This window comes from Chiloscyllium plagiosum, chromosome 21 (genome assembly GCF_004010195.1).
Source record: "Chiloscyllium plagiosum isolate BGI_BamShark_2017 chromosome 21, ASM401019v2, whole genome shotgun sequence".
Taxonomy (NCBI): domain Eukaryota; kingdom Metazoa; phylum Chordata; class Chondrichthyes; order Orectolobiformes; family Hemiscylliidae; genus Chiloscyllium; species Chiloscyllium plagiosum.
The window spans coordinates 8,470,093-8,487,005 of record NC_057730.1 but is presented as its reverse complement, the minus strand read 5'-3'; the positions used below and the strand labels follow the sequence as shown (position 1 = coordinate 8,487,005).

The window sequence follows — 16,913 nt, the reverse complement described above, 5'->3', positions numbered from 1 at the left end:
TTTAAAGTTAGACAATCATAAATTGATGAATTAGTATTTGAAGTTATGGGGAGCAATAAATATTGCAATATTTCTTTTAAAGAAAATTCTCAAGGTCTAAATCAGACATTGGGTGATGAAGAATGGCCATTAGGTGGCCCTAAGGTTGTTCAGTTGGTTAAATCGGGTCAGCAATTGATCTGGCAACGTAACGTGAGAAGTAGAAACAAAAGGCAAAAATAATGATAGCCACGGTTAATAAGATAATAAAAAAAGGGACAAAACTAAAAGGAGAAAGAAACCGGAATGGTCGGGGAGGAGATGTTAAGGGGTCTGTGAACAGGAACAAGGATCGAAGTGGAAATCCCCACAGGTGGGATGTTATTACTGTGAAAGGACGGGTCACTTTAAGAGAGAGTGTCCAGATCTGAAAAAGGAAGTAAAGGCAGTACCGTTTATGAACCTTGATGAATAATAGGGGTGTCAGGAGTTCCTGCCCCCGGGGACCCACCAGGAACCCTTGATAAATTTAAAGGTGGGACTTTATAAAGAGGACATCGTTTTCCTAGTCGATACAGGGGCAGCAAGGTCATCCTTAAAATTTAAGCCCAAGGCAGCGGGAACGAAAGAGTTAATTGGATTATAGCGACAATTTTATGATGAGACGCACAAAGAATTAGTTTTGTGCTCATGACAAAATACTGCCACCAAATTGGGATTGAATTAACTGCAAATGATGCTATGAAATCTGTGAGGGTCTTAAAAATGAATGTGCTCATGCAAAACAATTACAGTAACAAAATGAGAAGTCACAAGTGATTGGTAAACAAACAGAACTGCACAATTACAGTTTTAAAAATGTTTTGGCCATTTGTTGCGTTTCCACCCTGAATTACAGACAATGATTTTTATATTTATTTGATATATAATTAATATTTACAATAAATCGATTGTGGGCTAGCCTGAATCAATATTAATTGGCAGGATACCTTCACACGTTCTCAGTGACCTGTCATATTGATTCATGGTTAATTTAAAACATGAATGCATTAATTCATTGTTAATTAAAGAATGGAAAGCTACATTACTGGCTGATGAGGTAACTAAAGAAGCAGCCCTGAATCCACAGGAAGCGGTGGTTTATTCCTTAATACCTACTGTCCCAGGTCTTTGGGAAGCTCCTATTTCTGGCCACTGCCAATCCCAGAAACTAAAGATTTGTTCTTAAAGAAGTATAAACTGGGCTTGTCCTCCTCTTTGTCTTTCCTCAGGAAACAGAGTTTATTGGCACAGACTCCGCCCCTTGAATTCGCTGTTCATTCGATTCAACTGGGAGATTGGGTCTTAGTAAAATCATGGACAGAGACTAAATTGCAACCGGACTTGGAAAGGCCGTACCAGGCTCTTTTGACCACTGAAACAGCAATAAGAATGGCGGGGAAAGGCTGGACTCACTACACTCGGGTCAAAGGGCCAGTGGAATCTCCAGTTGAGGAAGAAGTCTGGACAGCCGAATCAACGGAAGCACCACTGAAACTCAAGCTAAAGAGACTTTGAGTAACAGATTATACAGTGGCGATGCGAGCATGGGATTATTTGCAACCGGACTTGGAAAGGCCGTACCAGGCTCTTTTGACCACTGAAACAGCGATAAGAATGGCGGGGAAAGGCTGGACTCACTACACTCGGGTCAAAGGGCCAGTGGAATCTCCAGTTGAGGAAGAAGTCTGGACAGCCGAATCAACGGAAGCACCACTGAAACTCAAGCTAAAGAGACTTTGAGTAACAGATTATACAGTGGCGATGCGAGCGTGGGATTATTTCTGTAGGATTGTATATTAAGTCTTTTTGTGCTTCAACACGATTTTTAGAATGCTGGGGATGCATAGGGTTATGATACAAGCTCTCTTAGTATTGGGATTTTGTCAAACATTATTTTCATATGTGTTATTAACGGTCCTTGAGTCTGATAATCCGCAAGTAATAGATCTGACGCACGTAGCTTAGTAAATTGTGGGGATGTAGATAATCAGAGACAGTACAGCAGCTCAGAGATACATCTTAAGTCCTTTGGGGATGGTCTCGGGGATGGTACTTGGTATAATCGTTTCGTCATAGTATACCGGGCCCCCTTCTGATCAGCTCTTGATTGTCCCGATTAAAAAGTGTAACCCAATATATCTAACGATAAAGAAAACCACATGGCACGAAGCAACTCTGGGGGTGGGGGGCCACCTATGATATACAATTAAATGAAACATTTGGGATAGGAATGAAAACAAACGGTAAGGATTTCTCGGGCTGTTGTTTTCGAATTAGTGTAGGACAGGGAAAATGGGCAGAACTACTGGATAATAAGGTACAACCCTTCACCTCTCTCGATGACCTTAAAGTAGTAAACATTGTACAGGTGAAGGACTTTGAAACAGACCATTGAAATAGAAACTGGTTACGGGGATGCAAATGCCTGGGTTGAATGGGTAAAGTATACTGTAAAAAGTCTGAACAAGAGCAATTGCTATGCATGTGTCTCCAGTAGACCAAAGGCCCAGGTGGTTCCCTTTCCGCTCGGGTGGAAGCAAGATAGGAAGGGCATGAAATGTATGATAGCCCTGTACCAGGATGAGACTGCATGGAATGATAGGAACTGTACCTCTCTACCTCTGATGTTCCCTCCCTTGGAGAAGAAAGACTTAAAAGCTCCCCCCCTACGTTTTCAGCCGCAGTTGGAAATCACATGTTGTGTGTGTGTCATCAAGGTACAAATCAGTCTAGAGACTTGGGGGAGCTGAAATTATGTACAGAGATTAAGAATGTCACTGAAATGGACAAGGGAGGGAACTACTCAGCACTAAAGGTTCCCCGAACGGATCTATGGTGGTACTGTGGAGGCAAAATATTGAGACCTACCGTACCTCCGGATTGGAGAGGGATATGTGCAATTGTACAATTGGCAATTCCATTTACCCTGGCATTTGAGAAGGAAAAGATAGTAGAGATAAAGGGAAGGAGTGGGAGATCACTGTTAGACACCTCTTTCAATGGCGGATTTATCTGGACTCTATAGGAGTTCCAAGAGGGGTACCTGATGAGTTCAAGGCTCGCAACCAGATTGCAGCAGCTTTGAGTCAACTCTCTTCTGGTGAGTAACGATTAATAAAAATGTAGATTAGATAAATTACATTTTCTATAATCAACAGCGATTTATAAATTATACAAGAGATGCGGTTAAAGCAATATCAGAACAGCTTGATGTGACAAGTAGGATGGCATGGGAAAACAGAATGGCCCTTGATATGATTTTAGTGGAAAAAGGGTGTGCGTGTGTGATGTTAGGAGGAAGCTGTTGTACCTTTACTCCTAATAACACTGCACCTGATGATTCAATTACTCGGGCCTTAAGGGGATAGGCTACCTTAGCAGAGGAACTGGCTGAGAATTCAGGAGTAGACACATCTCTCAGGGGATGGCTTGAATCATGGTTTGGAAAATGGAAGGGGGTGGTGGTCTCCACCCTTACTTCCCTGATAATAGTAGCCGGGGTATTGGTAGCCATTGGCTGTTGTATCATACCTTGTATACGAGGGCTCACCCAAAGACTGATTGAGACAGCCTTAATGAAACAAATGCCCCTAAAGAGCAATCAGAGAGAAGAGCTCTACAAGGATTAAACAATGAAGGAATAAGTGACCTCCGGGAGATTTCCAAAATAAATGAAATTTTGGGTAAGATGCTCGTCAATTTGGAAGCAACGTAAAAGGAAAAATGCAGAAGGTAACAAATGATAATTAAAGAAAAAGGGGGAAATTGTGGGATATCGCACAAGCAGTGTTACTTCTGCAATCATAATTACTCATGCAAGGTAAATGAACTCACACCAGTGTATAATTGTTTCAGCCAAGAGCTGAGTCAACAAGAATGAAAACTATGTGAAGAAAATATATAATTGTTTTTGTATTAGCTAAAATGTGCATACAAGAATGAAATGTGCCTGCAAACAATGGTAGATGTTACAGACAAATAGATAAGGTGCTGTGAGGGGAGGGGGTTAAGCTAGATACGCCTGTACAAATAGTAGCATAAATATTGTGTACTAGTTGAATTCAGTGTGTATGTCCCTGCCTTGTGGACAGTGGACACCACACCCCTCTTGCAAGAGCGTAATAAACAATACTACTGATTCAGATCTTGTCTCGGACTGAAATTATTGAAGTGAGTGAGCTTTATTTCTCACAATGCTGACCAGATATCCCAACTCAACCTAGTCCCACCTGCCAGCACTTGTACCATACCCTCTAAACCCTTCCTACTCATCTACCCATCCTTTTAAATGCTGTAATTGTATCAGCCTCCATCTCTTCCTCTGGCGGCTCATTCCATACACGTATCACTCTGCTTGAAAAAAGTGCACCTCATGTCTCTTTTATATCTTTCCCCTCTCACCATAAACCTATGCTCTCTAGTTCTGGACTCCCCCACGCCAGGGAAAAGACTTTGTCCATTTATCCAATCCATTTCCCTCATGACGCCTCTGACGCTCCAGGGAAAACAGCCCCAGCCTGTTCAATCTCTCCCTACAGCTCAAATCCTCCAACCCTGGCAACATCCTTGTAAATCTTTTCTGAAACCCTTTCACCCATTATGTTATTCATTTTACTTTTGACATATATGGGTGGTCCCATGGAAATTGGCCTTATGTGGGTTCATTCAAATTACTGGTTAGTTAACATCGAAGGAGAGTGTGGTGATTCCAACAATTGTGGGATGACAATTACATACTCCGATACCTAGAAAAGTTTAAGGAAATTGCAAAAGGACACCAGCCCCCACAAGGTTAAGGATCACCAGGAACCCTCTGGAAATCCTCCTTCTCCTGCGCCTGTTCCCGCTGCATCCCCGCCCTATTCTCCTCAATTCCCTAAAGTCCCTGTTTCGCCTCCTGAGCCTGAACCTTTAATGAATGAGAATGTTGCCACTTGCAATGGAGCCCAAGCCGGCATTGCAGGCAGCAGTGCTTCAGCCCCAATTCTCGAACATTCCCCCCCCACCCATGAGGGTGGTGATGCAATAACAGCACCTCTGCCTGTGTCTGATGCTTCACTGCAGCCTCTGGCCACCACTATGATAACTGTTAAATTGGTGACAGCAGCACGCTGATTCAGAGGGGGGTGCCTCATCGGACGTTGATAGTCATCTTTCGCCACACTTGCCCAGAATTATGATAGGTAATATGCCACTTTACAAACCCTGGACCCATGCTGAGGTCCACGGCATGCTGCAGCATGCCCCGGATCACATTAAGCATCCTGTTCCTATCTATAATTGGCTCTCACAAATTGGCGGGCATCTACAGTTGCCTTCCATAGGATGTGCAAACTTTCCTTCAGCTGGCCTACGATTCCCTTTGGGCTACCATTAAGGGCTCCATTGATTTTCCCTCCAGACACTGTGCCATTGGCTGGGTAGACATGTTAAGGATGCTATCATAGATAGATAACAAACTGACTATGGTGAGGTCACTCTGCCTGCAAAAGACATCTAAAACTGTCCCTGATTTTCTTGCTCATTCTAGGGACACATGGGAGAGTTGAGCGGGCCTTCCTCTACAGGACAATGAGAAACTCGCCGTCCAGACCCTTATCAATTGCATCTTGCCACATCCCGCTCAGATTTACAAAACCCAGAACCTTACCTGGTAGATTGCCACTTGGAAAGATACACTCACTACCCTTCATAACATGGACAGATATGATCTTTTGGACAACTAAGCGCAATAAAGAGGCTTATCTGCATTTAGTAAGCACACCACGTCAGTTATAAGGTTTATTTCAACCGGATAGGAAATTTGGCAAATGCTGGTCTTGTGGTCAATTTGGCCACTGGGAGTGTAACTGCAGCACGGCTGCTTCATGGTGCCTCATACCTTCACAGCCACCATTTACACCACAGTGCCGACCCCTTCTCCCCATTTCCCTAATGACTAGGACTGCCGCAGTGGGGAGGTTCAGCAGGCTGCTTCGATATGTCTCTCTCAATCCCCATCTAAAAACCCAATGGTGAGAGCGGAGACAGGGGAGGGGGTGGGGGTGGGGGGGTTGCCGTTCCGGTTTTGGTGGATTCCAGCGCCACTCACTCTTCTGCACCTCCCTCTGCGGATCTATCCCTCAGTTCCGAATCAGTCAGTACTGTGGGTGTCTCCGGTATACCCATGCTTGAGCCTTTCTCTGATACGATCGCTACTAGCGCTGGAACTGTCACCGTTCCTGACTCGACTATTATCGCCTTCTTCAGTATGCGCTCCGAAAACAGATGTGAGATTTTCCAGTGCTTCAATGTCCACAATATTCCTCAAGGACAAGGCAACAGCAGAATTTGATGCAGAAGCAATAATATTTTTTTGACACAGTGAGAGACATAAAGTGCACGAATCTTTATTCAATTTCCACCACCAGGAAGATAGGAAACACCCAGGTGGCCAGTGACAAGCAGTGTCCTTCACATCAAAGGGCAATGTTCTGTGGCAGAAGCAATAATATTTGGACTGTCCAGTATTTTGATTTGCTTATCGATAAGTATCTCCTGTATGCGCCTGTGCAAGATTATGCAATTATTAACACCTACCATGACAGATTTTTATCCATAGACAATAAGGGAGGTCATATGCCACTGAGTGATCGCCTTCTGTCTAGTTGCTTTACTGGGCCATGAGACCCTCTGCAAATTAAATGCTTCCATTCACTGTTCCTCTCAGGGCCTTGTCTTAGAGATTGCTGAATTTCGCTACACTATGCTATGCTCTGCACTGACTGACCCACCACCGCCGCGATCTGAGGCTGCCCTCTTCACCTGGCACTGTGCCAGTCACCTGATTTGCTCGCTTTTTGACTCCCTCATTACACAGATGCGCGGGGCCCATTCATCCTCTTGTGCCTTTTGATCCTCTTGTGCCTTTTGAGCCCTGTTGACTTTCCATCCCCTTGGTGATTTCCATTGCATGGCTGCTTGACTCTGCACTCCCGACTTGTTATATATTCTGCGTTTGCGGATTCACATTTGAATAAAGAGACCAACATTACCCTTACTGGTCTTTGCTATCTGGACACCAGGGACTCTCTGCTGAAGTCTCACTGACATCTCAGCAGTCTTAGCTTTTCCTCCCTGACGCTATACCTTTGATTCCCATTATCCTGGAATCCCCTGGACACTTAGTGATTTAGCCTCCATGCATGCGCGTCTCTGCGAGCTTCCCTGTTCGTTCGAGCCCATAACCCCTGATGATTCATCGCCGTTGCATACTGATATGCTGTATCCGAACGGAATCTGTGTGCATTTCCCTGGCATCACAGTTACAGCTACTTTTACTGCTCTGGACCCTTTAGCCGCAACTTCCTCCGATCGCCCGAGGTTCCTGGAGGGCATGCCGCCCGTGCTTTGGATGCACCACCCTAACCATGTCAGGTTGGTCCTTTCTGTCCCACCACACACCGTCACCTTGAGACCTGGCTCTCACCTGCCCTCAGTCTGCCAGCACGAGTTAACACCCACTGCTACAGAGGGGATACAACCAGTCATTACTTCCGTCCAGTCAGTGCAGGGCATCCTTGTGCCCACGCGGAGCTCCTGCAACACTCCCATTTTGCCCGTTCCAAAGCTTGGAAAACTGAACAGGTAGGGGGTTTGTGCAGGATTTACATGCTGTGAATGTCATTGTTGCTCCCTGTTCCCCTGTGGTGACTGATACCAACGTTATTCTCACTAATGTCCCTGCCTCCGCTGTTTGGTTTTCAGAGACTGACCTCTGCTCTGCCTTTTTAGCTATTAAATTGTCCCCTGAAAGTCAATACCTTTTCGTCTTTACCTTTGGTGGCTGCCAGTACGCATGGACACAGCTTCCCCAAGGGTATACGGACAGCCCCACTGTCCATGCTTCCGCTTGCAGCAGATGCTCCACATGCCTTGTAACAGTGTTCTCATTCAGTTCACTGATGGCTTACTTGTCACCTCCACGTTTGCTGAGGCCTGCATGCAAGATACTGTTGCCCTACTTCAGTCCCTGGCACAGGATATTGACAAGATGCAGCTCTGTCAGCCTAAAGTACAATACGTGGGCTTTGCACTCTCACAAGGTACCAGAACCCTACCCCTGACCATCTCAATGCCATTACCAGTCTCTGTCCCCCACTACACGCATTGAACTAATGCCTTTCCTGGACATGGTGAATTACTATAGGCATTGGATTCCTGACCTTCGTGAGTTCGATGCACCTCTCGGGTGGGCGTCTTCACCAAAACAACTGACAAAAGTACAGTGGACTCCTGAACTCACACAGGCTTTTGAAGAGTTAAAGTCAAGATGGCACGGTGGCTCAGTGGTTAGCACTGCTGCCTCACAGCACCAGGGACCTGGGTTTGATTCCAGCATTAGGTAACTGTCTGTGTGGAGTTTGCACATTCTCCCTGTGTCAGCATGGGTTTCCTCCCACAATCCAAAGATGTGCAAGTCAGGTGAATTGGCCATAGTGTCAGAAATAAATGTAGGGTAGAGGAATAGGTCTGAGTGGCTTAGTCTTTGGAGGGTTGGTGTTTGGCTGAAGGGTCTGTTCCCACACTGCAGGGAATCTAATCTAAAGACTGAGCTCTGTGCCCACACAGCCTATTCTGGGTTGCTCGCAGCTGTTCCAGCGTTATGTTGCTGAGAAGGAGGAATATGCTTCAGGCAACCTGACACAAATGCATGGGGATCTCCGGCGCCCTATAGCCTATTAATTTTTTTTCTCATTTTTGCAGAGTTTATGGGAGTTTTTTTTCTTTTACCCCTAGCACCCATGTTGTGTGTGTGCAGGTGTGAGACACAGTGAAAGACACAAGGTGAACGAATCTTTATTCAACTTTTCACCACCAGGAAGAAAGGAAACACCCGAGTGGCCAGTGACAAGCAGTGCCCTTCACATCAAAGGGCAATGCTGCGTAATCAAAGAGTGAAGGAGAGGGCAGGGATTAAATCAAAATAGAGTTGGAGGGGGAAATAATGCACTCCACTCCCTGCGGTGCCCACCTCTCCCTGAACAACTCTAAGGTACCTATAGCCTTTTATTGTGTGCAGTTACCACATGTAGTGAGGGGAATGCCGGCCTGTTTGCGAGGTGTGGCAGCTGCCTCTTTAACAGTTGAAAAGCCTACCCCTCTAGTGCTGGATTATCCATGCACAGTAATTGTTCTACATTCAGTTTCTCTGCTGCTAAATTCTGCAGCAACCCAAAATTCTACTGCATCCAGGCATATGGGCTATGAGGTCATCCTACCTTCCCGTTCTGTGCCGCACCCCAGCCCTGAATCTTGCAACCTTAATTCCTCCCACCGATCACTCTCTGACGGCTGACCATGATTGTTTGCAGGTTGTTCATGAGGTCGTCACCCCTTATCCCGATCTTTCTGAAACCCCTTTGAATAACTCTGATATGGTCCTTTTCACCGATGGTTCATCCTTTTGGCCCTCTGAACATCAGACACTAGCTGGCTATGTGGACTTCAACAGTTTCCTCATTTCCCCTTCCCCCATCTCACCCTAGTTCCAAACTTCCAGCTCAGCACTGTCCCCATGACTTGTCCTACCTGCCTATCTTCTTTTCTACCTATCCACTCCACCCTCCTCCCTGACCTATCACCTTCATCCCCTCCCCCACTCACCCATTGTACTCTATGCTACTTTCTCCCCACCCCCACCCTCCTCTTGCTTATCCCTCCACGCTTCAGGCTCTCTGCCTTTATTCCTGATGAAGGGCTTTTGCCCGAAATATCGATCTTACTGCTCCTCGGATGCTGCCTGAACTGCTGTGCTCTTCCAGCACCACTATCTGGTTTCCAGCATCTGCAGTCATTGTTTTTACCTATGTGATATGTACGCCCTCTGAAGTCCTTGAGTCCGCTGCGCTTCCTAATGGTACTTCCGCGCTGAAATGTTCGTTCTCACCAGGGCTTGCATCCAAGCCACTGACAAATCTGTTAATATTTACATAGACTCCCGCTACACTTTTGGAATGGTTCATGATTTCAGCACTCTCTGGAAGCATAGATGCTTCATCACCTCCTCAGGTCAGCTTATTAACAATCTTTCTCCCATCCTTCTCCCATCCACTATAGCGGTCATCAAATGTACTGCCCATATGGCTGCTGGGGATCCTGTCACCCTTGGTAATGCATTTGCTGACAGAGCTGCCCATATGGCCGCTAGAATTTCTTATTTGCAGGTTTTGCATACCCCTAAAATAGAACAATTTCTCATCATTCCTGACCTGATTGAGGGCATCCGAGTGGCTCAGTAATCAGCCCCCAATTCTGAGAAGGATCGATGGGCCCATTTGGGCGCCACAGAATCCTGCTTACTCTGCGTCCTTTTACACATCCTGATGCCTGCATTATTTGCCCTAAATCCCACCTGGATGCCCTTGCCCTAGTTGCCCACAGGGTTGGGCATGTTGGGAAGCAGGCATACGGCATGCTGTTGCACATTCCTGGTATGCCTCTGGTTTTACAACGGCTGCTTGCACTTTGTAATCACGATGCCTCATTTGCCTGCGGAACAATAACTCTAAACCAGTGGCTAAGTACAACCACCTCCCGGTCCCTGCAGGCCCATTTGCTCAATTGCAGATAGATTTTGCACACATGCTAACAAGGCAGAATTTCCACTACCTGCTAGTGATTGTTGACATGTTTTCAAAATGGGTGGAGGCTTTTGCCACCAAGTAAGATGATGTTTGAACGGTGATTAAATGCTTATTAAGAGATGTCATTCCCAGGTTTGGGGTCCCACGCTCCACTGACAGTGATAGGGACACTCATTTCACTGGAGGTATTGTCACAGTGATTACTGAAGCTCTAGGGATAACCTGGAAACATCATATCCCTTATCAACCACAGTCCTCGGGCTTGGTGGAAATGATGAGTGGCACTCTCAAAACTGTCCTTACTAAAATTGCACAGGACACAGGTTTACCCTGGCCTGACACGTTGCCTCTGACTCTATACACAATCAGGAATCAGGTTAACCGGATTACAGGCCTCTCACCCCTTTTGAGGTCTTGATGGGCAGGCCCATGCCTCCCTGCTGGTGTGATACAGGAGTCTCTCCTTGATTAAACCAAGGTTCTGTCTCAGCTCATCATGCACAATCATGACCTCATTAAGGCAGCCCTTCCTATTCCTAGCAGTGAACCCATGGATCCTTTCCTACCTGGGGACTATGTTATGAATAAGTCATTTGAAAAGAACTCTCTTTCTCCTAGATGGAAAGGCTTCTTCCTAGTCCTTCTGGTGATCTGCACAGACTTTAAGGTCGAGGGGAGGTCCAAATGGACACACACCATGCAGTGCAAGAGAGCTCTACCCCCTAGGAACACCAGAAGAACACTACCAAGACACTTGTACAGCCTCCGACCGCAGATGGCTCAGCGTGATTGCTATGCCCCTCATTGTGCTGCTTATGCTTATTTTTCTGACGTTAACTATGTTTGACTGGGACCCTGTGGACAGCCTAATGGTCCAAAATGGGAATTACACTTCAACACTTTTCTTTACATGACTTACCTTTATGCACAGAAGGTCAACCACTCTAGCTGCTGGGTTTGTGCCAATATTCTCATCCGCTCCAAGGGAGGGATCCCCTTGAGGCCCATTTAATGAGGCTGACCCTGCTGAATGGTGACTGGATCAAGATCATTCCGCCGCAGTTACAACCTTTCACATCCCTCCTGGTTTTCTTAAGTGGGTGGGCACCACAAACTCTCACAGAGATAATACCCGGCTCTGCTGGCAATCAGTGGGGTATGCCATGGATACATTCAAGGGTTGGTTCCAACCTCAATACAATCTTTCACGTATGCCCCCCTCCCTGTTCCTCACCAATCTCATGGCCACAGCTACACCACATTTACCATGTTTTGGAATGGTGCCCAAAGCAACCATCTGGGGACATTCAATGGCACTTATTTCATTTGTGGCTAAAAGGCCTACCCCTGGCTGCCTGCCTCCTGGACTGGGAGCTGGGTCCACTACTTTTCATCATTTATATAAATGATTTGGATGTGAGCACATGAAGTATAGTTAGCAAGTTTGCAGATGACACCAAAATTGGAGGTGTAGTGGACAACAAAGAAGGTTACCTCGGATTACAATGGGATCTTGATCAGATGGGTCAATGGGATAAGGAGTGGCAGATGGAGTTTAATTTGGATAAATGTGAGGTGCTGCACTCTGGAAAAGCAAGTCAGAGCAGGACTTATACACTTAATGGTGAGGTCCTTGGGACTGTTGCAGAACAAAGAGACTTTGGAGTGCAGGTTCACAATTCCTTGAAAGTGGAGTCACAGGTAGATAGGATAGTGAAGAAGGTATTTGGTATGCTTTCCTTTATTGGGCAGAGCATTGAGTACAGGAGTTGGGAGGTCATGTCAGGGCAGGACGTTGGTTAGGTCACTTTTGGAATATTGTATGCAATTCTGGTCTCCTTCCTATCAGAAAGATGTTGTGAAACTTAGAAGGGTTCAGAAAAGATTTACAAGGATATTGCCAGGGTTGGAGGATTTGAGCTACAAGGAGAGGCTGAACAGGCTGTGGCTGTTTTCCCTGGAGCGTTGGAGGCTGAGGGGTGACCTTATAGAGGTTTATAAAATTATGAGGGACATGGATAGGATAAATAGACAAAGTCTTTTCCCTGGGGTTAGGAGTCCAGAACTAGAGGGCATACATTTATGGTGAGAGGGGAAAGATTTAAAGATACCTAAAGGGCAGCTTTTTCACACAGAAGATCTTATATGATGAATGAGCTGCCAGAGGAAGTGGTGGAGGCTACTACAATTCCACATTTAAAAGGCATCTGGATGGTTATATGAATAGGAAGGGTTTAGAAGGATATGGGCCAAGTGCTGGCAAGTGGGACTAGATTAGTTTGGGATATCAGGTCAGCATGGACGAGTTGGACCAAAGGGTCTGTTTCTTTGTTGTCCATCTCTATGGTTCTAGAGTAGTGATAAACGGCTCCATTTCGGAATGGCAGGCAGTGACCAGTGGGGTACGGCAGGGATCAGTGCTGGGACCGCAGCTTTTTACAATATATGTTAATGATATAGAAGATGGTATTAGTAATAACATTAGCAAATTTGCTGATGATACTAAGCTGGGTGGCGGGTGAAATGTGAGGAGGATGTTAGGAGATTACAGAATGACCTGGACATGTTAGGTGAGTGGTCAGATGCATGGCAGATGCAGTTTAATGTGGATAAATATATGGTTATCCACTTTGGTGGCAAGAACAGGAAGGCAGATTACTATCTAAATGGAATCAATTTAGGTAAAGGGGCTGTACAAAGAGATCTGGGTGTTCTTGTACACCAGTCAATGAAGGTAAGCATGCAGGTACAGCAGGTAGTGAAGCATGCTGGCCTTCATAACAAGAGGAATTGAGTGTAGAAGCAAAGAGGTTCTTCTGCAGCTGTACAAGGCCCTGGTGTACTGTGTGCAGTTCTGGTCTCCAGATTTGAGGAAAGACATTCTGGCTATTGAGGGAGTGCAGCGTAGGTTCACAAGGTCAATTCCTGGAATGGCAGGACTACTTTACGCTGAAAGACTGAAGCGACTGGACTTGTATACCCTTGAGTTTAGAAGATTGAGAGGGGATATGATTGAGACATATAAGATTATTAAAGGATTGGACAATCTGGAGGCAGGAAACATGTTTCCGCTGATGGGTGAGTGCCAAACCAGAGGACGCAGCTTAAAAATACGGGTTGACCATTTAGGACAGAGATGAGGAGAAACTTCTTCACCCAGAGAGTGGTGGCTGTACGGAATGCTCTGCCCCAGAGGGTCGTGGAGGTCCAGTCTCTGGATTCATTTAAGAAAGAGTTGGATAAAGCTCTCAAGGATTGTGGAATCAAGGGTTATGGAGATAAGGCAGGAACAGGATACTGATTAAGGATGATCAGCCATGATCATATTGAATGGTGGTACAGGCTCGAAGGGCAGAATGGCCTACTCCTGCACCTATTGTCTATTGTATTGTTTATTGTCCCTTTTCTTGGCCACTCCTATTCTTCACCTTTTGAGACTTCCATGCCTCACAGCAAGAGGGTACTTACAACTTTTCAGTGCCTTTTATCTATATTTTTCCCCTTCCTATGCCACCCTCCAACTTGAGGTTGAGGTTAGACAAATCGCTGCCACTCTGGAAGAGATTGCCAATGCCACGTCTTTGGCGTTTGACCAGCTTATGCAGAGATAGTCGCTATCTGTACTGTCGTCCTCCAAAATCGCATGGCCCTCGATTAGCTATTAGCGGAGAAAGAAGGCACTTGTGCCCTTATCGACTCTATTGTACCTTCATCCCTGACTCCAGGTCTTTGGCGTTTGACCAGCTTATGCAGAGATAGTCGCTATCTGTACTGTCGTCCTCCAAAATCGCATGGCCCTCGATTAGCTATTAGCAGAGAAAGAAGGCACTTGTGCCCTTATCGACTCTGTTGTACCTTCATCCCTGACTCCAGTGAGAACATTACTAACATTGCCACACTCACCCGTAGAGGTGGCCTCCTCCCTCCATGACACTATTCCCTGGTGGGACGTTTGGACCTGGATGGCTTGGCTCTTGAGCTAATGGCCTCCTCCAGGGTCTTGTGGTTCTCATTGCTGTTTTTGTTCTGCTTGCACTTATTATTATTTTCCTCAAGTAATGTTGTGCCCTTTTTGGCTCCCTTTTGCTGCCATTTCCAACATTCCACCGCGAATGGATGATTTTCCTGATTCTTATTCTCTTGAGCCTGGTGACCCTGATTCTGACAGTTACCTGGACGACTCTAAGCCCCCACCACTTGACAACCCCTCTGGGTCTGACTATGTACCTCCTTTTGTTGGCTCCTCTGAACTACCCTCCTGATTTGGTGAAAAGAAAAAAGGAGAATTGTCAAATTCGTGGGAGCCATTTTTCACATATTAAAAGCATGGAAACCATTTTGAATCTCACCTTAGTGCCTGCTTGCTAAAAGCCTGTGTTTCCCATGCCCCGCTAAGATGGTTGGCCTTACGGCTGTTCTGATACCTGACAAACAAATTCTTTCCTTGCATGGAACCATTCCTCTCTTTGCAAGGACGAATTGTACACTAACACCTGCTTATCAGCTACTAACTGACACTGTCCAGACATTACGTGACTGAAGCTAATGACTGGAGAAGGTCCCTAACTTGCTCATTATCCTGCAATTAACAGTTTGCTAATTGTTAAAAAATTATATAATCACACAACTCTGTATCTCGTTGGAGTGACTTGTGACCATTTGGTCGACTTGTCTCTCCCCGTGAGCTCACGATTAAAGCAATCAATACTCAAAGCTTGTCACTTCTAAATTGGACCGCTACGAATGAATCACAGACTGCATAATTTATTTCCATCCCCAACAATATTAAAAACCAAGAACTATTTACAACTCCTTTCTTTTACACTTATCTTTTACCTCCCACTCTACAATACTAGTCCGATTTTTAAAAAATCCCGATTAAGATTTACAAAAAGAAATTACATTTCAAAACCAGTCAGCTTTGCCGCATTTCCTCTGTCGATGTTCCTCTGTGGATTCTCTCCAGATCCGTCTCGATGTTCTGATGTGCAAACTCCTTCCCCAGATAGGGACCTTTCAGAGAGATCTGAGCTAGAAGTGTCTGTGGCAGTGCTCTCTCAACTGTTCAAAAATGTCCAGTTTTATACACCAATCAGATAGTTTCATTGGTTTTAAGGACGGATTAGCCATGGGGAATGCAGGGTTATAAGATGGGGGTGTGGGGTGTGTGGGATGTGGGTCAGGGGGTGTGGGGTGTGTGGGGTGTGTGGTGTGTGGTATGCACTTTGGAGGGTTGATGTGGACTTGCTGGGCTGAATTGCCTGCGTCCGCACTGTAGAAAATCTATGTTCTCTGCTAACTGCAGCATGTTCAGCACCATTTGTGTCTCCTCAGATACTGAAGCAGCCCATGTTCGAATGCAACAAGATCTGGAAATATCCAGGCTTGTGTAAATAAGTGGGAAGTAATATTTGCGCCACACAAATGCCAGAAAATGATCACCTTCAGTAAGGGAATGGTGTTATCGTTAACATCCTGGGGGTTACTATTGAGCAGAAATTCAGCTGGACTTGCCACATAAGTACAGTGGCTACAAGAGCAGATCAGAGACCAGGAATACTGCCAGAAGTAACTTAACTCGTGACTCCCCAAAGCCTGTCCACCATCCATAATGCAAAAGTTAGGACTGTGTTGGAATACTCCCCACTTGACTGGATGAATGCAGCTCCAATGGGAACACTACCACCTGCAAGTTCCTTCCAAGCCACTCACTTGGAAATACATTGCTGTTCCTTCACTGATGCTGGGTCAAAACCCTCCCTCAGGCCATTGTGGGCCTATCTACAGCATCGGGACTGCAGTGGTTCCAAAAGGCAGCTCACTACCACCTTCTCAAGGGCAAATGGGAAGGGGTAATCAATGCTGGTCAGCCAGCAGCACCCACGTCCCACAGGGGGATTTTGTTTTGTTTAAAAAGCGTGAAAGTCGATATTAACAAACCTCTTGTTTCTGACTAGCGAGAGTTGTCTCGCTGTTCACACCATGTTTGGAGAATGGGACTTTAGTTTCTCTCTGCATTGTAAATTTCCTTTATGCTGACTTTGCCTCATTTTCCCAACAGATTCAGTAATATCAGCATCGCTCACGGGTGTCACTAGGTGAGAGGTGAGGGGGAATTTTAGAGACTGTTTGTAATTAACAAATTGCATTTTTGAGAGGAACAGAGTTTTCTTTCCTGCCTTCCAATTGGTTTGAAGATCATTGCCACCCACTGTAGTTCATTACATAACAGGGCTTCGACAAGGGAAAGTTCAGATAATCCGAGAG

At 45.7% G+C, this 16,913-nt stretch overlaps 1 protein-coding gene across 8 annotated transcripts in view; it reads left to right on the top strand.

Annotated features, from left to right (window-relative positions):
• Window positions 1–2,495, top strand: part of LOC122560512 — a 30,585-nt gene extending 28,090 nt beyond the window's left edge. For 6 of the 8 annotated variants that reach the window (XR_006314754.1, XR_006314753.1, XM_043711185.1 and 3 more), the window contains one exon: window positions 1,251–1,569. Coding sequence is in view for 6 of the 8 variants with exons in the window: in XM_043711185.1 (XP_043567120.1) it covers window positions 1,251–1,536 (286 nt within the window). In the remaining 2 variants the exon portion in view is untranslated. The other 2 variants (XM_043711182.1, XM_043711181.1) reach the window with 2 other exon arrangements.
• The last annotated feature ends 14,418 nt before the right edge of the window (window positions 2,496–16,913 follow it).